The sequence below is a fragment of the Rhea americana genome, unplaced genomic scaffold, assembly GCF_003343005.1.
Source record: "Rhea americana isolate MKP2758 unplaced genomic scaffold, rheAme1 scaffold_268, whole genome shotgun sequence".
Classification (NCBI taxonomy): Eukaryota; Metazoa; Chordata; class Aves; order Rheiformes; family Rheidae; genus Rhea; species Rhea americana.
In genome coordinates this window covers 161,688-183,180 of record NW_028186388.1, presented here as the reverse complement: position 1 = coordinate 183,180, position 21,493 = coordinate 161,688, and the positions used below count along the sequence as shown (strand labels likewise).

At 35.7% G+C, this 21,493-nt stretch overlaps 1 protein-coding gene across 1 annotated transcript in view; it reads left to right on the top strand.

Annotated features, from left to right (window-relative positions):
* The window catches only part of ANKLE2 (ankyrin repeat and LEM domain containing 2), a 25,037-nt gene extending 3,613 nt beyond the window's left edge, over positions 1–21,424 (top strand). Inside the window, exons 2-13 of the mRNA XM_085307901.1 lie at positions 4,070–4,558; positions 6,741–6,932; positions 8,188–8,381; positions 10,107–10,295; positions 10,593–10,715; positions 11,110–11,176; positions 11,856–12,037; positions 13,561–13,667; positions 14,559–14,752; positions 16,069–16,795; positions 17,409–17,540; positions 18,139–21,424. Coding sequence (XP_085164027.1) covers positions 4,070–4,558; positions 6,741–6,932; positions 8,188–8,381; positions 10,107–10,295; positions 10,593–10,715; positions 11,110–11,176; positions 11,856–12,037; positions 13,561–13,667; positions 14,559–14,752; positions 16,069–16,795; positions 17,409–17,540; positions 18,139–18,376 — 2,834 coding nt within the window. The 3' untranslated portion in view covers positions 18,377–21,424. The remainder of the gene's footprint in view (positions 1–4,069; positions 4,559–6,740; positions 6,933–8,187; positions 8,382–10,106; positions 10,296–10,592; positions 10,716–11,109; positions 11,177–11,855; positions 12,038–13,560; positions 13,668–14,558; positions 14,753–16,068; positions 16,796–17,408; positions 17,541–18,138) is intronic.
* Positions 21,425–21,493: the final 69 nt, after the last annotated feature.

Below are 21,493 nucleotides of genomic sequence, written 5' to 3'. Positions count from 1 at the left end.
AAAAAAAAAAAAAAAAAAAAAAGAAAAAAGAAAAAAACGAAAAAGGAAAAAAGAAAAAAGCCATTGCATTTAAAGAAAAACGTAGCAATGTAACAAGGAGTGGAATATAACATTATTCCTATTGTTCTTATCCTTAAATATTGGTCATTCATTCTGTGCGGTCTTAGGTTTTCTTGAAACCTCTTCTGCTGTTTCATAGTGATGCAATCAGACAAAGGAAAATACATTTCATACGCATTCTTCCAGACTTTGGTTCACTTGGGAAAGCCTCAAATATGCAGTTACCGTTAAAGGTTAAGTACTTAACCATATTTGTAAAGTCACTAAAGATAACTTGCAAGACTCTATACACTAAATTTAAAAAAGTAACTACATTGGTGATGGCTGTGCTCTGGATTATTTAAAATTATATAAACCAGATTTTAAGGTTAAAAATGCCTTTTGCAATATTTACGTAACAGGATATCATAGGAGTATAATAAAGCAGGAAACAGCTGTTTCTCAGGATTGCAAGCCACACCTCTTGTTTTGGACAAATAAAAATAGATAATGCATTTAAAAATGAATAATACTTAGCTGTGCTAGATAGCTGAAAGCTTAATGTCAGAAAACATGTCATGAAAATTTTGACTTTTGAGTAAATGCTTTCAGGATTCTGTAAAGTACACACTGCATTCTTTTGAAAAGACCATCAGAAGTGCTGCCAAAAAGCTATACAATGTGAAAAGCAAACTATTTGTCTGTTTGAGCGTACTGTTAWTTAAAAAAATTGATCCCCACTGCTGTAATGTGTTAACTGCCAGTGGATTTTGAACAACCCAGTTACTTTGAGAAATATAATTTCTGTTTACGAACAAGGAAATAAATGTTACAGTGAGACAAGCTGGCAGGTTAGTTGAACATCATCTCTTTGACACTTGAGTGACTGTAGTCATATAAACAGTTTTTTCCTGTTTCCACAGTAAGCTGGAACTGTACAAAACTCTTTGTGTTAACAGTGGATCATAAATCTAATCTGCTTTGTTGTTTCACTCTTTGATTTAGTTGTAGAGAAATAGTAATGGACATGTGAAATGCATATTCTTTTTTCTTACAAAGATCAGGAAGAAAATTGTTCTTTGTATTTTTAAGCGCTAAGTTCTATCAAAACATAAAACATCAGAGAAATCGGTCCTTTCCTATGCATTTTGACTTAACCACAAGCCAAGAAGAAAGATTCTACGTGTGCCTGCACAGTGGATGTACATGTGTCTGCTCTTCTACAGCATTCAGAAGGATTATAGTGCTTTTTAAACCTAAAAAACCTGACTGTCTTTTAATCTTTGTGCAACTGAAAAAACACAATAATCTCAAAAAGAAAACAATTTGAATAGCAGGCTTTGATACTCTCTGAATTGACACCATAGCCACGTTTATTGCTTGAATAGAAGATAATTGCATCAAATATTACCAAAGACATTTTAGGGAATTAAGAATTAAAAACAAGTGAGAAGATCTTTCACGTCTGTCTTTGCTTGTCTTCTGTCTTTGTGCGACCGTGCACAAGTCGGATAATCTTAGTGGTGAGGTTGCCCTGGGAGTTAAGGAAACATAAGGGATGTAGAATACTTCTGGGAGACAGATCACCAGCATCAACTATTGCATTGCCTCAGTTTGTTTTTTGAAGCTGAAATTCTCCTGTTTTTTTACATAGTTTCAGTGAGGATCCAGTTATATTTGTGAAATATCCTGGGACTGAAATATGTTCTGTAAGTGCACAGTATTCAAATCAGATATTAAAAACAAACAAGGAAACAAAACCAGCTTAGAGTTTTGTCGCTTTAAGGAAAATTCCATACTCACAGGCAAGGCTTGTCAAGCTGTTGTAATATTTGAAAATCTCTGTTTGAAGCTTGGTGTTAACACTTTTTTGATAGTATTTCCTGGTATTGGAAATGTAATAGCTTCAAATTCAGATACCAGTGGAAATTTTACTTGGTTTTATTCACTATTGCAAAAAATTATGAAAACTGCTGCCTTTTCTTTCCCCCCCCCCTTTTTAGTACAAAATGTAGTTCTTCATTTCCCAATTTAATCGTTGGGTTATTTACAAAACAAAATGGTCAAACATATTTACAAAACAAAATGGTCAAGCCTATTTCATAGCTATATTTTGTGATGTTACTGTTGGCAATGCACATGGAAAAATAAGGGAGTTTGATTATACTGTAGCTACCGTTCACTGATGAAGGTGTAATTTTGGAATTACTTCAGAGTTTGTATGCTTAGACAAAACGAATGATTAACTTAGTAGGATCCAGTACTGAGAACATTACAGCTCTGCTGTATTAGAGTATAGCTGTTCACAGTTCAAGCCTCGTATTAATTTCCTAGGTAAAGGTCAAGGCGCATCAAAGTGAAGGTTGCGATTCTCGTTAAAGCCCGCCTGCGAAGGCCATTCATGAAACAGGACAACTTAGCAATCGGCACAGCCGTTTCTCATAGTGTCGTGTGCATCTGTGCATGATGTTTTGAGATTTAGCTTAAGATTACAGGTGTTAGAGGCTGTCATACCTGGGAGATTGCTTTTCTGTGATGGAGTAAGATTTTATAGTTATGTGATTCAGAAAAATAGCCTCATTTAAAAAATAGAAGTGAATTCATGTGGAAAATCTACAAATGAGTGTTCTGGTAGTCTTAAGGTTCATAAACAGGCTGAAATCTGGAATTGAAAGCCAAACTGAGAAACGTATTTTAAAAACTTAATGCTTAAACAACATAAGGTGGTATAGCATACAGAGGAGGGGAAGAAAACAAAACCCTTTGCGTTAAATAAGAGCAGGGAATAGTCCTAACTGGGTTCCTGATCATTGGCTAAGTGTTGAGATACCATCTTTCAAATGACATTTTTACTCCTTTCTTCCTTTTATGGAGCAGTAACTTGCTTGAAGTGGTACTAAAAATGCCATAAACACCAATCCAAACCAGTAAAAAACAAAATATAGCTAGGTGGTGAGGGAAGGGCCAATGCAATAGAACAGTTGTAACTTAACGAGGGGAGTGAAAACAAGCTGAAGGAGTGTGACAGCATGATCATTCCTGTCATAAAGTTGTGATTTCTGTGTAGTGTACAGCAGGAAAAAGTCATAGCCTTTATGGATGTATATAGTATCTGTTGAAATAACTTYAAAGCAGCTTATGTTATTGAGCTCCCTGAATCCTCTATTTTAAGTTTAGTTGTGTTTTCAGATTCACTGGTGTCTCACAGCAAGCAATTTGTATTGGCAACATATTATTTTTGGTATCTGCTATACATAATCTCTAAGTGTGTGGATTACATGGAAGGAGGTGAGAAGAGTGGGTTTGTAGTATACTAGAGAGGGGAAGTTTCATTTGGAAATAGATAAATTCTTCCCACTCCCTCTTTGCTGAGGAGGGGAATCTGAAAAGTTCAGCTGTTCTTGTTGTCTGGCTGTTTGCCCTCAAAACAGGGAGTGAGAAACAGCCRGTTGTGCAAATAGTTCCAGCCTTGAATCGCTGCCAGAGGTATACTCCTCTGGTTGCTGCACTCTACTCCTGTGTCATACTTTTTCTCAGCTAGAAATTCTCGTTGAAATGACGGGAATACTGCTGGGCTGTAGGCACTGCCTAACCAGAAGGTCTTTCTGGGCTATCTAGCCATCGTGTTTGTACACTGGTACATACCCAGTCTTCTCACTTCGTGACAGGAATCAAATATTATCTCTTAGCCTGTCATAAACTTTCATGCATAAATGTTCTAAATTGATACTCACTTCAAAACTCTTTAATAAATTTTAAAAAGAAAAGTGTAAGCTATCAATATTCAAATAGTTAAGATAGAAGAATAGAGGAAGTAAGCCCTCAGTATAAGTCTAATAGCTTTAATATGTTTTTAATGTGCTAGTTGGAAAAAATTGTCTTTTCTGTGTTTGTGTGAATCTCTTCGGAGTCAGGAAAATTCTTATGACATGCCTTTTTCTTTCTTTTAATACTGCATTTAAATAGTAGGGGAAAAAGTTGTCATCGTCTTTACAGTTTTATCTTACTTTCCCCGTCCCTCCTTTCATAGGTGAAATAACAATGGAGTCAATATTATCCCGACTGAAGCAGCTCACCGCTGATGAACTTAGAGAAGAAATTGTAAAAGCAGGACTGAAGTGTGGACCCATTACCTCAACCACTAGGTCTATTTTTGAAAAAAAATTGGCTCAGGCTTTGTTGGAACAGCAAGGAGCATTGGAGGAAAAGGGATCTGCTCTTTCAGAGGAGGCTGCTGGAAACATCCCTTCTGATAGCAGCCAAGCAGAAACACGAAAGGCTTTGAAAACCACGGCAGTGAATCACAACAGTCACGGAAGTGTTTCTGAGGAGGTAGACTTTGGGTACTGTGTAGGTGTGAACCCTCCAGAAGAAGATGCCATGTATCACAGGAATGGTTCAGCTCCAGTTTGTGGAACAGCGCATGTCGATTCACAAATTAGTGCTCAGACACCATCCAGAGATCCTCCACTATATTATGGTGTTTGCCCAGTCTTTGATGACATATTGGCAAGAAATGGTAAATAACATCCGGGTGTTTCTGTGGTGCTCGAATCTGATGTGTGTTTTCATATGATACAGTTTGAGTAATATTTTCTCAGGAGTGCTTTCCATAGTACCTAGTTACATAGCACTGTGAATCACAGAATCACAGAACGGTGAGCTGAAGTAGTGTAGGCAGGTGGACACCAACTGTGACCAGAACTTTTGTTTCCAGAACATGATTGCAGGTGTTTTTAAGCTGTCATGATCCCCCCTCCCCCCCCGCCTTTTTTTTTTCCCCTTTGGAAAGAAAGGTAGAGAATAGTAGCAATCTTTCAAAAAATCGAAATAACTTCTATGTGCATGCTTAATTAGTTAGGAGACAATTATGGGTATGTCTGTGTGAGTTAGCATTAAGATACTAAATATCAAGCAAATCTTTAAAATAAATAATTATTATTTCTTGTTGTTGATAGCTGTCTTTTTAGTTTTATGTAAGTTACCTGTAATGTTGCTAATTCAGAAACAGTATAATTAATCTCCAATTGCCATTTTTTTGTGGTAATTCAAGCTGTTTCAGTTGGGACATAGTTAGGATGTTGTTTTGTTTTTTACAAGTTACTCAGAATTTTCATTTAGGACTTAAATTAAAAATTCTGTTCTATGAAGTCCTTACTAGTCCTTAAAGTGAAACTGAGAGTTCAATGATACTTAATTAGGTAGTTAAATGAGAAGGTAGATTTATAAAAAGATGTTACAGAAGATGATCTATGGAATTAAGATTGCTGACTTTGATATTGTGGTTACTTTGAGTTTAGAATAAATGTTGTTCTCTGAGTTGACTAGTTTGTGGCTCTGGAAAACCAAGGATGTTTTTTAATTCTCTTCTATTCACTTCCTAAAGTCCACCATAGAGAGTAAGCATCCTGTTTCAGTGATAGTGGAGGCATCCATTTGAGGAATTACATATAAACTTCTTACAAAGATTTATTGTGCAGTTTGAGTGTTAAAAGATGCATTTACTTTCTAAGACTGTAGACGTGTATAATGATGTTTAGTTTCTTTATTATAAATAATTTACAAAGTATAATTTCTGTTAGGCTTTATGACATTATTAGAACGCATATCCAGAAAACATTCTGGAGAATCCTTTTGCTCTGTGCTTGGCCTGAAGTTTTCTTCTGCCTATGGCAAGTATTATCTTAAATTGGACATACTAAATTGCTCATATATTCCAGTGATAAGCATTTTACAGTCATATCTAAATAGACTTTGTTCTATGTGGTAGATGATACAAACACCATGCGATTATTTCAAGCATTGCTTGAGGTGTTGTTTGTTTCTTTAAGTGGTATTTATTGGATCCTCTGAGGTAGAGAAACACAGCTGCAAGACATCCCAGCTCTTCTGTCATAATAGTTGATATACATGAAGGTCCTCTACTAATTATGGCTCAGATGAGGAGAACATATTTCCGCCTTCTACTCTTGTAAAGGCATATGCATATGCCTTTAATTCTACTCAAGAACAGAAGTAGCCTTCCTAGAACTAATCAGTCAAAAGCCTATTTGTGCAGTCATCAGTTGAAGCTTAAATGATCTGTTCTACAGGTTTAATATTTTCCTTTTTATCTTAATGCTAAATGATATCTAGAGGCATGTATCATTCTTTACGTTTTATTGATAAACACTGCGATAAGGAATCACTAAATCACTCACTGGATTACAGTAGTACATACGGCATCGTATGCTCTGAGGAAGTTGTAAGTTTTCTTTTTCATGAGAAGCATTTTTATGTAGAAAAGTCTTAAAGATAATGACAGTGAATTGTTCATATAGTTGATCTTTCTGTACAAGAGAACATAGAAAGTAATCCAGGCTGAATAATCTCTAAATTTGCTTGTCAGTCTAGGTGTGAAATACTCACTTGTTGAAGCTAGCTGATATTTCAAAAAGTTGTTCAAATATTGATCAATATGTATGGCAAAACACTGCAATACCAATTTCTTTTCCATCTAACCTGACGTTAGCTAGAATGTATATAATTCTTCAGTTTTCTAAAAACAAAATTTTAGAGGATTGTTGATATTTATGCTACATTGGTGTCAAATAGTGTTTGTCTCCTGAAAGCTAGGATAGTTTGAGAATTCTGTGATCTGTTTTCTGTGGACAAATCTGAGGTTATTGAAATAATTTAATTTTGATGGTACTTTGTTTCAGAGAGAGTACATGTTTATGAAGATAAAAAGGAAGCTCTCCAAGCTGTTAAGATGATTAAAGGTTCCCGATTCAAAGCTTTTTCAAACAGAGAAGATGCTGAGAAATTTGCTAAAGGAATCTGCGATTACTTCCCATCTCCGAGCAAGTCATCTTTATGTTTATCTCCAGTGAAAATAGGATCATTTAACAGAGGTGAGTGAGGACATTCATCTGTATATGGTAAATGCAATATACAATCTGCTAATTTTTTACAAGGAAAGAACCAACAGCTTCATAAACAGTATGCTAATAATAGGGAAAAAAATTCAAAGTGGAATAGTGAAGCATCAAAGTCTGCAGTCCCTTTRAAGGAATGTTGTTTAATGTAAACTAAAAAGAAAGGTTGGATCACAGCTTCAGAGCTTAACTCAAACCAAATGAAATGACTATTTCTCTGTATAAACAGATACGACAACCTGTATTTAATGATTTTTTTTGCAACAGAAATTAGAAACAGTAGGAAGCAGATTTGAATTTCCATTGTTCAAATCTGTTTTTATCTCTGTATAAAATAACATCACTGGGAAAGTAGTCCTTCAAAGTTACAGATGATGCTTTTCCAGAAAAGGAGCATCAAGGTTTTGTTACAGAAACACAAACAAAAGATAGAGTATATTGGAATTCTGACATTTTGATATCTCTACCATTTCTTTTGTAAAGAACTACTATAGGAGTAAATTAGAGTTCTGGAAATCTACACATCTTTTGGATTTAAATCATTAAGGAATGCTCTTTGGTGTATGGTTTCCAGCAGGTTTCAGTCTGTGATACATTAAAGTAAATTTGTTACTGCTAAAAGTGAGCATCATTGTGCTGATTCACATGAATTTTGCATTAAAAAATGTTGCTATCTTTCTGAAGTTGAAATGTTAACAGTCTGGATAGGTGTGTTGCATAGTCTATTGTTGTATTTGGTAGGACTTGATTTTACTCATGGACTTAAGGAGTTCTGGGTTTAATAAGACTGATAAAATTATGCAATGTATTAAAAACATGCATACTTAATTGTTAAGTAGGTTCTTAAGTTCAGAAATAAAATGGTAAACGTTGATCATATTTCACAGTCTTCCCAGTTGCTGAATTAAAGTGATTCAGTGGTCATATAACTGCAAAAGCATTTTTAAATATTCAGCAAATTCTAACTTTGCTTTTAGTTTTGGATGGAACCAGACTGGTAATTAAAAGGTGTATCAGTCCATATTGAAGTCCGAGGTTACAGCATAATTAAGTTATGTTCTACTTGCTTCTTATTACTGATCACTGATATTTATTATGTATTATTTATGCTGATATTTACTGATAATCTGCTAAAATGTTTTAGATTACAAGCTTATTTTGATGGTCTAGATATGAATGTAGTGATCACTGGAAAGAATACATTAGAAGCACTATAATTCTGTTTTAATAGATGGCTTATGCTCCCCTGAGACTGAAACTGCTAATAAAGAAAGGGCCAACAGTTACAGAAGTCCACGGACTCAAGATCTTACTGCCAAACTTCGGAAAGCTGTTGAGAAAGGAGATATAGCAACATTTTCAGAACTTATTTGGAGTAACCCTCGCTATCTGATTGGATCTGGAGACAATCCAACAGTTGTTCAGGTAAGAAAAAGTATTTTAGAGGTTTTCAAGAGAGCTGGAATAACCCCATCTTCTCCCTGCTGCTGCAAAATCGTCTTCCAGGAAACTCAGGGTAGAACAATTGTTGTGTGCAGTTGAGGCCATAGCTCTTGCAACCGGTTCTCTTTTGTCTGCCCAGTCAGGTTGGATACTTAGAACCAGCTGCTTGAATATGTATCTAATGTAATTTGAGGTTTCTCAAGATTTTAAATTGATCTTTTTCCTTAATGTTTCCTTATGTAATCAAAGAGTTTTCCAGGCGCTCGTCTTGAATTTTTCCCTCGTTTTTCACCAGCCTAATTTGATCAATAATTCAAGGTATCCCAGTTTTTGTTTCCCATGTATCTTTGTTGCTTTATGATTGTTTCAGCACTAATCAGCTTTAGGTTTTTTTCTTTTCTTTTCTTGAAGCTTTAACATCTCTGCATTTAGCCCTTGTTAAGTGAGGCAGTGGGCCTTGCTTAGCAGTATTTCTTTATTCTGTGGCATTTGAAAATCATGTATTCAGAATATGTAGGATTTTTGTCGGCTATTCTGTCTTACACAAACAACTTGATTTTGTGTTTTTATTTATTGTATTGTGACACAGACTATAGATCCCCTTGCATGGTCTGAAAAGTATAAAAAAAGGTGTTGGAGTACTTAATACTTTGTTTTCACTTGTTCTTTGATAGGACAGCGTGTGTGTGTTATATTAACATTTCCTGTAAGAAAATGTCTTAGCTTTTAAATCAGTCTTGGTAGGAGTTAGATTTTTAGCTGCTACCATTACATTTGTATTGGACAAAAAGGAACTGTCTAGGAGGAAGTTTCTGTCCTAACACACCAATAGTATCCACTAAAGATACTATCAAAGGAGGAATCTTACTCATAACATTATGTAGTACCAGCTGAAAGCTAACAGAAACATAGCAATTATATATCTTGCCTTAAGTCACTCATGATAATTGAGAGTCGGCTGTGCTCCAGAGAGCTAGAGTTAAAAAAAAAAATGAGTATGCAGTCCTTTAGGGAAAGAATAGTTTTATTTTTTTCTGATAATGAGGAACAGTCGTGTCTTCATATAGTACTGATCTCCTCCAAGTAATTCCAACCTTTTTAAATCACATGATTTTAAGAGTGAGGTAGGGTCTAGGCTATGACTTAGATGTTCCTGTGGCACTACCACCTATGTACCACTYTTCTGTAAATTTCTGAGTGTCTGCTCTAGATCTAAAATCCATGCATAATGTACCATTCAGCAGACAATGACAATCTTAGTTTAATAAATAACTTTTTTCATACCAGCTTTGTGAAACTGTTGAAATTTCATATATAATACATTACAGCAAACTGAATTTTATATTTATGCTTGTCTTCCTGGTTTTTCTTAATATACCGAACCTCCTTCATTTATTATGTGATACCTTAATATATCTTCTTTCCTACATTTTTGCCCTGGATTTAAAACCAGGGTATAGTTGAGCGTAAGAATGGTGTGGGTATGTAGGTACATACGTCTTGATAATACTGTACAATTTATTGCACTTGAGAATGTTTAAAAACTGTTTTGTAAATATCTTTTTTTAAGAAAATATAAAAACTCAAAAATCTAAATGTAAGACTCAATCTGGGAAACATTACATCTTTGCAGATAAATCAGTTAAGCATATGGGAGTAAGCAAGCTGTTTGGATTTCAGTTCATCCTCATGTTTGCCTTTTTTCAGGAAGGGTGTAGGTACAACGTTATGCATGTTGCTGCCAAGGAGAATCAACCTGGTATCTGCCAGTTATTATTAGACACTTTGGAAAATCCTGAGTTTATGCGGCTTATGTATCCAGATGATAACGATCTAATGTTGAAGAAGCGCATCCGATATATTGTTGACCTGTACCTTAATACACCAGATAAAATGGTAAGATTTGAATGTTTCCCAGTTTTTCATTATTGTGGAAACAACTGGAGGTCATTAAGGAAGTATAGGGGAGCTGGAAAGAGAGTAGGAGGGTTTACCTCTAGCAAAAATGAGCTGTTCATGGGTTTTGTGTTTTTTAATAATCATTTTCCTGCATATGGTAGAAAAAAGATTCATTAGAAGTCCTGCTAAGTAGTCATAATGTTTGTTTATTTTTCCAGAGTCTCAAAATGAAATACGTGGGATTGACTTTATCATTTTCCATACACTTAAGAATTTTCCCTTTCCCCATTGCAGGGATTTGATACTCCATTGCATTTTGCCTGCAAGTTTGGGAATCTGGATGTTGTTAATGTGCTTACTTCACACCCAGCTATTGTGAAAAATCCAAGAAATAAGTACGATCAAACTCCAGCGGAAGTAAGTCTCCCCGTGTCCATGCTGAGAACAAAAATATGGCTAAGCAATTTTTTTCAAGTTCAAACAGTCAATGGCTACTGTAAATAGAAGGCTTTGTAGTAAGATACCRGTGTCAGGATTAGAGCGAACGTCCCTGTTAGCAATGAAAATATTGTGTGTTGATTGTATCTGGGAGAAGGTTCTAAAAGTGAGCCTTTTAAAAGGCTCACTGCCTTTTCTTGACAGTATCTGTTGTATGGATGTGGATGTATTTTAGTAGTCTATTTTACTATGAATTAAAAATACTGGATTATATGGGCAGGGACCAATAATATGACTACTATAAAAGAACACATTTTAATTGATTTGAGATTGATGCCTTATGCTTTACTAACAACTAAAATTACTTTAACAGGTGATTTGTGAAAGAAGCAAGAATAAATCTGCAGAACTGAAAGAAAAGCTAAGAGAATATTTGCAAGGTCTGTACTTAGAATTTTATACTATCTCAGGCACGTATTAATTTGGCTCTTCACTGACTTGTGTTTACTTTCTGTAGCATTCCTGTTTATAAATGATGTTGTTGTACAATACTCCAAGAATCAAAGAGAAACACTAGAACTGAAAAGGAACAGAAAGCCTTTTGTGTCTTTTAAATTGTATAGTCAATACTTAACGTAGCTCAGAAGTTTATCCCCATAGCTCTGTAAGGTAGGCACTGCTGTCATTTTATTCAGCGAGCCTGAAGCAGAAAGATTAATCTACAGGCAAATAAAAGGCCTTTACAGAACGAGAGATTTATTTGTCATGTTAGGGAGTCATCTGGTTTGTTTGAGCTAGAGGTTTCACTATTTCATCAGATGTGGGTTTAGGCGTTTGTGAAAGGAGATTTTTTAATTTGTTGACAATCTTTAGGAAAGGGATATATGTATCAATGTAGGTATTTTTGTCTTTGAGAGAGAAGGGAACTGGAACTAAAGTACAATTTGTATGCTGTTAGTGCATAAGGAAACTGAGTTTGAATTACAAGTAATTTTATTAATGAAATAAAATGGACGTTTAAATACACAGATGTGTGGACATTTAAATACATCCAAGGTACAGGTAGCAGGCTGGTGTAACAAAAGCTTCTTAAGAAAGCTTTCTTCTATTTAATTTTAGGTCGATACTATGTACCACTCTTGAGAGCAGATGACAATTCCTCAGCTCCTGTAATTGGTGCACCATGGTCGCCTGATCAGACTGACGATAGCCCCCAAAAAACTTTACCTATGTATACTGGCAGCCCCAAAGATCCAGTACTTTCAGTAAGAGCTTTTGCAGGCCCCATGAGCCCCTCAAAGGTAAGAATGTAATGCAAACTTCCTATGACTCTAAGGCCTTTTTTTTCCTCCTCCTTTTTAAATGAAGAACCATTAGGACATCCACCTCCATCACTGTGTGGTGTAGCTTGTTACTTTAATAGGCAGCAGTTACGGTTTCCAGTACTGTCTGTGGCTCACTTCTTCTTGAGCAAGACGAATTTTCTTCCGTAAAGAAGGAAAACACAGAAATTTTGAATTGATTTTATTGCTGAAAACATAGAAGTAGGTGGGATAAATAAGGAGAAGTGGAAGGGTACTGAAAAGAAAGCTCTTCTTTCTGTTGGAAAATCATTTTGGTTACAGAGCACTGTTTGACAAGCCTAGCATTGTCTTTACAAATAATTGCTCTAACTTTCTCATCTGAAACAAAACTTTCAGATGTAGCTATGAATTAGCTTTTTAAAAAAACAAACTATGCCTTATCCCTTTTCCAGAAATTGTTATGAGATGTTTGAAGCAGTTCATCACCTCTTCTTGATGAAGTAACAGTAATCTTTTCTAAATGGAAAAGCTGGTGGCTAAGTAATAGGCATTGGATAGTTTTGGAAGAGTAGTGATGGTGTAGTAGAAAAAAAGAAGCTTTTAGGAGAAATACTTAGATACCAATTAGATAAATGCCTATAAATTTATAGGCATTTCTCTGTCTCATATGTTTAATCGAAACACCTTGGAAATACAGCTATTTTAGAAATACTAAATAAAGATGACTGAGAACTTTCAGTTCCAGGGCTGAACTTTATCAAAATGCTTTAATATTTTTTTTTTTTCCAAATATGCTCTTTGGTCAATTTTCTGTTTACTTGACAGAAATGTAAAGGTATTTCATACTCAGAACAACTCTACCTAGGTTATAAATAATGGATTGTTTTGGTTGCTGACAACCTTTTAATGTCTGAATGTAGCTCTTAGCCATTATCACTGGTTTTTATCATGTAAAGGCATGTTGGGGAGTTTACAAGAATCCATTGGTTTATTCCCTTTAAGAATTCAAAATCATGTTTCAGAGTAAACAGCAAGACTATATTCTAACAGTTATGGCAAGTCTATGGAATTAACTATGTATAAAAAATTACCACCTTTTCATCTTAGAAACCAGTGAGCAGGAGAACATTTGTCATCAAATAAAACTAAAATGTTGTAACACGTATCTCTCTATTTCCTGCTGCACRTAAATTAAAACCAGTCTGAATTGGTATCTAAGGAGATTACTTTAAGGTGATTATACATTTTGGTAGTAATTCTAATATCCAGTTATGACATCAAAGTGCAGTAATAAACCAGTGAGTGTACTGGGAGGGGAAACTTCACATTCAAAATGAGACTCTTCAAAACTAGAGTTGAGCAATACTGTGGGAGAACTTGAGTTGCTTAAATACAGAGAACAGCTAAATGTCGTCTAGACCTAAAGACAAAGATTTAGCCGGTGCCAATTYAATTTCATACCATAGCGGGGGGAGGGGTGTTGGGATTTTTCTCTTTTTTAATTCTTTTACTTTTTAAAGGCTGAAGAATTTCGCAGGCTTTGGAAGACTCCACCTCGAGAGAGGGCTGGCTTCTTTCACAATGTCAGGAAATCTGATCTGGAAAGAGGTGTTGAAAGAGTTGGCAGGTATCTAAAAGAGTATCAGTATAAAAAAATAGCAGTAGGGCAGTTAAAAGAAAAAGCAAAACACTTGTACTGTTCATACAATTATTGCTTAGTGAACAATCTGTTAGAGCAAAAATTATTGTTATAAATATTTTATGAAGTGTATTGTAGTATTGGATCTTTACTATATTTTTATGTAAACAGAAACACTTTAGCTGAAAAGCTGAGACCTAGACAACAGCTTTGGAAATACCGGAAAAGATACTTTAATGATTATTGGTAATATATCTAGAATGCTTTTCTCAAACATTCACTTGCCTGATTTGGCAGGAGATCTAAAACTATGCCAAGCCAAATTTTCCTGTAAAATGAGGAACTGTTAAAAAGATAGTAGAATCAAAAGATTCTAATACAAATGTTTTGCTTTTTTAAAAAGTGTGTGTGTCACCACGTGTCCTTGCTGCTAAAATACTTTGTACCAGCAATGTATAGAAAAAGTCTGTTACAAGCTGATTAGATTTCTTCCTTTAAACTAATCCCTCACCTACTCTCCCTCTTCTCCTCTCATTGCCAAATAAAAGAATTAAATGGAGTATCGTTCAAATTATGCCCTCATCAGTAAGGGGTCATCTCTATCAGGTGGCCAGATACAGTTAACTTAAAATGGCAATATTTATGTGCGCTAATTGTAAGAATAGTAGATAAAATTTGGAAAATATTTAGAAGAAATAGCTGATATTTGTTGCTAAGGATGTGTACATTGCTTTTGCAGACTGCTGATTGTTACAGAATTTGTTGCCTAGTTGCACGTTTATAGTCCTATTAATAGCTGATAAAATGTGTTCAGAAAAGTTATTGTCAAACTAATATTTATGTCTTCACAAATGATTCGTTTTATTTTATTTATTGCAGGGAGTTAGCTCATGAACTGGGGTTCCCGTGGGTTGAATACTGGGAATTTCTGGGCTGTTTTGTTGATCTGTCTTCCCAGGAGGGGTTGCGAAAATTAGAAGAGTACCTGAGTCATCAGGAAATGAGCGAAAAGGCTCAGCAAGAAACAGGGGAAAATGAAACCTGCAACAGATACAAAACTCCACATCCTTCTGGTAAGAAAAGGGCAAATGTTACAAACAACAGGTTGTACCTAGGGAGAAGAGGGAGGGAAAAAGCTTTGGTCCCCAGGGGAAATAGTATTCACCTGTTGTGGTTGCTATTATTAATCTGTTATCCAAACAGTCTGATTATAAATACTGAGAAATTAGCTGACAACAATGTGGCTGGAGAATTAGAACACAACTTGGTAATGTTCTCTGTCTTTACTATGCAGTCCTTGATTGCAGCCTCTAAATGGAATTACTGTAAGAAAACCTCTAACTTCAGCATGTTTTTACTCAAGAACGTTTGGGAATTCCTGTGTACATTACTGAATTTTGTCATGCACAAACACAGGGAAAAAAAAGACTTCTTAAACTATGGGAATAATTCAATACAGTCAGGGGCRAAAGACACACTGAACAGAACCCAGGAAAGCTTTTACAAGTTCTTAGAGAACTGCTTGCCACAGTTTGAAGGCACACACTATTCTCAAATCCTTGTGCTCCTTCCTTCTCTCCTGTGTGATTATGGAGCTTCAGGGGCTTCAGTACTGGGCTAAAGCTGGGGTAACAACACCCTGAAAGGGATGGTCACTGGAGGTTAGAGGACCAGGGTGACAGATAAGGGAAATAAATAGGGGTGATACAGGATGTGGGGTCCCAAATGTGCTGGGCAGCAGTAATGGACTTGAAAAGGGGAAGTAGCTTAACTGGATGATCCCGGTCTTAAAGTGATACCCTGGCTTGCGCACTAGAATAATTGAGAAGGATGGTGTGTGGAGAGGCGACAGGAAGGAAACTCCTTGGCCGTCTGTCTAACCCTGCGTTTTACCTAAAACAGATTTTAGTTTCACCTCCCAGGGTTGGGAACTACAAAGCTAGACCCACTGGATTTTAAAACGTTCTTGAGAGTGCTACAGAGCACAGATTTCTATTATATAAGGGAATGTGGTTCAGTTTCCAGAATGGCATCGTATTTGCTAAGTGAAGGCTTTCTGCTTAGGAAGAGATGAAAACTTAAACGATTCAGTAGTAATAACCTTTTTCTACCCTCTTCTGCTTTTTGATTTTATCCTTTTTTTTGCCAGTTAATGGTTTAAGTGATGTGTGTGGCAAATACAGTTCTGAAATGAATAGGAAATAAAAGATAAGTTGTTGTCATTTTATATTGTAGGTTTAGCTTGGTTTATTTATGCAATGGCATTAGTTAAAGTATAGAGGGCATCAGTGAATAGATAAGGCATAAAGACTGTGTATGTGTTCCTAGTTTATTTGATTGGAGTCCTGTTGCAAATCTTTCTATGTGTTCTTCTCAAAATTGTTCACAGGCAAGAGTAAGAAGTGTTGCAATTCTATTTCTGTTGGAGCGTTTCTGGATGAGGATGATGATGACATGAGCTTAGAAGAAATTAAAAACAGACAGAACGCGGCACGTAATAACAGCCAACCTATTGCATCCAAAGAACCTAGCATAGATGCTATTGGAGACTCTGAGTGTGATATCTTGTCAATGGAGCATGCAGTAAACATTATAGAAACATCAGATCACCCCAGGCACTATGAAAAGACGGATTCTTCCAGCAAAAATGGATTTTGTAATCCTGTGGCCAGTGAAAGGATAATTAGAGACAGAAAGCATTTGCGTGATGGGGAAGAATGCCTTGTATCACCTGTTTCCAATTTAATGCCAGAATTTGAAAGAYTATCATTCCAAGAACAAGAGGTAGCAGGAGAATCAAATAAAATCACTGAAAAAAAAGAGAATGCGGGAATTCTGGCTGAAGGAACAAGTCAGGTTAGAATACCTAAGGACCAGCTGGATAAGACCTGCTTTGCGGTTTCACTGTCGAACTTTCCTGAGCCAAATGTTACAGGTAAACCTGGAGAGACCAACTTAAGGACAGAAAACAAAATACCATCAGAAATGGAGAGACCGTCTGTAGAATCCAGAATTCAGACTAATGAGGCACGACAATGTCAAGAATCTTCTTCCCAGAAATTTCTTTTGAAGACTTCATCCACAAATGACAATATTAAGAAGTTATTTCTTCTTGGGTATGAATTGTCTTTTTCTTAACATTTATTTTTCCTTTGGTCTGTACATGCAAACTTAGATGCTATTTATAGTATCAACTACAACAAGATTAAGATTACATGATACTAAGCAACACTAGTTATAGGCAGCCTTGAATGATCATTTTAAAGTGCTTCAGTACCTGTGCAGTAGCTACGCCAGGTTTTTGCAATTAATTTGCAAAACTCCAGGAACAGAGAAGAAGTTTTTGCTTCCAGATCAGTTTCAGACAGTTAACTTTGCTTTCCTTTAGTTTTGTTAGCTTTTGCTTCCTTTTGTTTTCCATTAGTCTGACAGGCTTGTGCTTCATTAGGAGCCTGACTTAGGTCAGTAAGGTAATGCGTACATTCTTGGGGTGTCCTCAGCTTAAATTTTCATACATTCCCCAAATTTTTCTCCTCAGAGACTACTGTGTAATAATGGGAAGCCATTTATACCGCGCCTGCTGGAAAAAGTTCAGAGAGGAACCACATTCTTAAAGGAGCTATGGCAGCTTGTTTGCTTATAACTAAAATAAAATTTTTAGACTTGCAACATCTAATTGCCTGGACAAATGTGTAGTTCTCTTTTCATCTAGTTCTGTTTATATTCTAGCGAGAAGCCATCGAAGCTGGATAGCGATGTCTTAGCAGCTATAGAAGCAGCAGAGATTGATCCACAGAAATACCCTGTTACTTACAAATGGAAACGTGCAGTGGAGTCCTACTCTTCATCTGACAGACAAAGGTATTTCTACAAATTCAAAGGAGTTAAAATAACAATATTTTTAATAAGTCAACTGCAGAATAGCTTGAAAGGCTAAAATTTCAGATCTTGCTGCTCACAAAAATCTAGTCTTAAATATTCAGTTGTATTAACCATAAGTCTGTTTTAATGAGGAATCACCAGACCCTTCTGGCTGATGCCTGCCTGCTTTTACAGAAGGGTGTTGTGGTCAAAATCCTATACTTTACACTGCAATTCCAAATAAATTCAACGCATCTATACAGGCTATTCAAAGTTAGTAGAGCTTGGAGCAGGAGGAGTTTTGTGGACAGAGTTGAAACAACATTTGACAGGGRTGAAAGAAGTTCAGATGGTAACCGGAAGGAGAGGAGTGAGTGGCCTCTTGGCTAGGCACTGGAAGAAAAAGCAGCTTTCTTTTGTCCCTTATTTCAAATAGTGCATTGACTGCCACTTTTCCTTCTCAGGCCTGTCTGTGATCAGTTTTGACTTTTCTCTGCTGGTGCGTTAGTTCTAGATCTACAAGAAAGACTGAGCAAATCTATTGCTCTCCTTACTACAGTTTTCCTAATAAAATTAAAAAATGACCTTTTTCTTTCAGTTGGCCAAGTCCAGCACTGAAGGGAAGATTCAAGTCCCAAACCATTGCTGCTGGCCCTCCAAATGCTTCTGCGTATTCTAGTCCAGGAAGAAACAGTCCAGTAATGGGCAGTCCAGGGAAATACGGCAATGCAACCCCATTCTTGACAGACCCTGGGAGTCCTGGGCGCTACAGTCCAGCTTGCGTCAACCATGCGCTTTTAAAACTGCGTTACTTTTCAGAGCCTCCTGCCCACTAAAACATGATTCATCTTCCTGGGACTTTAATATATTTAATTATATTTTCATTGTTAGAGTGGAGGGGGAAAAAAATTACAATGTTACTAAAGTGACATGAGGTTTGTATTTGGCTATTTATTTTTCCTCAATTGAGGACAAATATATGTTAACAAATTGGAATATATGTCTTTATGCCATATATGAGATAGATTACTGGTGATTTGCAAAAAGTCAGTGACAGTCAGTGCAGTTGTCCGGTAGCTATGAATTAACCCTTGTTACCAGTAAAGCAGTGAGCTGAACCTTTACCTAGAAATAGTGGTATTTTACTATCACCAAATGTAACTGTCATCACAATGAACCCATTAGCCCTCAACTGCATTTCTTTGCTTGGATCCTCTGGATGAAGCACATCATCAATAAATAGAAATCTTACTACAGGAAATAAATTGCAAGAAGCAGAATGTTCCTCTACTTGCAGGGGGAATGCCCAAATTGCATAAACAAAGCCGGGGGCAATGACAATTTTTCAGTACTGAGTGTGAAAGTGAAGCCATCTGCATAATCAGAAATTATGATTATAGCCAGTAGGTTGGTCGGAATGGTTGAATACACAGATACACAGACACAGACACACACACGCACAAGTGTATGTATGTACATATACACACATATATAAAAAGTTTTTTATATATACATATATGCACACACATTCTATACGTKTGTATGTGTATGTACACAAAGTTTTGAGTCTTTGCTTGTTCTGAGGATGATAAAAACAGTGATATACTGAGTTTTAGTAAAGAGGAACTAAACAATTACTTATATTTCTTTAAATGTTAGTTTGAAGATAAAAATTCTAAAATAAAACTAGTGGGTTTTTTTTTTTTCACACTTCTATCATTCGTAGATTTTAGTAGCTGTTATTACACAAAAGTACATCAGCAATAATTTAAGCAAATTTACCAGCAACATATCTTAATGGTCTAGTTTGTAATATATTTGAGTGGTACCCAGTGATCCATGGAGTCTTACTTCCCAACAGAGAGAGAGAAGCAAGGACTAAAATATTTTTATTGAAATGTAAGCTTTTACTATGTTTCTAGTCTAGATGTAGTAACTAACTTTTGTTACAGCAGGCATTAATTTTATTCTTCAGCCTTCTGGAAGAATGACTTGTTTGGACAGTATGATGCTGAAATGAAGACTGCTTTTCAAAACCCACATGGTTTTCTGTAGCATACTTAATGGTTGTAATGTTGCTTGAAAGAAGGCTTCCAGAACCATAGTTCTATATTGTTCACAGTTCATTCTTTATTAAAAACAACAAAAAAAATGACTTACTTACTTAAAGCCTATCTTTACACCATGAATCAGATTAGGACAGTGAAGGCTGCCAAGGCTGTGCAAGTGAAAACAAGTGGCTTAGGAGTCACTGGTGAAAAGATGATAACCTTCTTGAACTTTAGTAACCTAAGTATATGATGTCTACAAAAAACACTAATAGGTGAGCTGTCCTAGTATTTCTTTAATAGTGGTCCACTTACCACATGTAGCTTGGATTAAAAAAAAAAAAAAAAAAAATCCAAAGCTTGATAGGTTTGATGGCTGTTGCACACTGTTAAGAGTGTCCGTTTCATACACAAACTATAACACTTGAAGAGGTTCATTATTTGGTACAAACCTTAAAATAAATAAATAAATAAAAAGCACTTAATCCTTTTGCAAGCATAATAATAGTGCCTTTTGTAACATAATTTTTAATTAAACTGCTGTTCTTTTAAAAAAAAGTTTTAAAAAGTGGCATCCACTTACTATGGGCACAGGAAATAGTTTTCTTCTGGGATTTCTGAATGGAAGGTATTTTGAAGGCCCTTTCTGAGTGACTTTGAGCATTTGGTGAGACAGCTTTACACTGTGGGAGGACATTCCTATTTTAGAAATCAGGAAAAAAAAAGGCTTAGTTACTTTATAACATAGTTTCTTTCCAGTTAGCTGGTCATTAGAAAGAGTTGTTCTACTTACTTATTTGAATGACTGTCATCCAAATATATTCCAGCAGCCAAGTAGTGTGTTGGGAGTAGGGAAATCAGGCTTTGAGAGACAGCTCAAAGTCATACAAAATAGCCCATATCCACTATGTTCCTGAGTATGTTAACAAATGTCTTCATAAATTGTGGGGTTTTGTTGTTTTGTTTTTTTGTTTTTTTTTGATGCAGCCATCATTTCAGCTCTGTCAGTCTAAACTTCCTACTCTTGTACTTCAAAAGGTTTGTTGCTTGAGGGTTTTTGTTTGTTTGTTTTTTAATATTTCAAGGTAAACTGAGTCTTTTAAAGTAATTCTGGAAAAATTGTTCAAAATATGCAGCTAGGCATATAACTGCCTAATACCATTTTAAATACAAAGCCATGTCATAAGATGCTGTGGGTACRGATACTGTACCCTTCCTCCATCTGTCTTGATCTGTCTTACAGAAGACATTGGAGTTTTAATACATAGTTTACTACTGAGCCAGAAGACTGATTCTAATGCTATAWTTTTTTTTGTCCTTTTATTCTTACTAGTATTTTCTTTTTTAAATGTAAATGTGTATTTCCAGTGAAAACACACAAACACACACACACGAGTCATCATCATCACCACCACCACTGACAGACCCTTGCTTAATACTTTGTAATTTTCTTCTGGCTTTGGTTGGGTCAAGACACTTTTTTTTTTAAACAACTGTCTTATATAATTTGCATTTTAGTCCAGTTGTTGGACTGCATTTTAAAAGATAGGGGTTTCCCCCCCCCAATAATAGATTTACTTCCTCTATTTAAAAAAGAAAATAATTTGTCTAGCAATTTGATCACTCATGCTTGTGAAGAAAGCTCTTCCACGAGGAGCCTGTGGAGACACTTTAAATCAGGTTGGGATTGCATGGTTTGTGTTTATTGACCAAAAGTTCACTTCTAATGGTGCAAAAGGTCTTTTTTTTTTTAATTAGCCAAATGTCATGTTAAAAATACAGAGTCACCCCGCTTTCTATTAAAAAAAAATAAATGAGTAGTTAAAAATGTCAAAATCATCTTTTTACTTTGTGTGGGGATAGAGCAAGTACCTGGGTTGACACTGTAACATGGTAAATGACCAA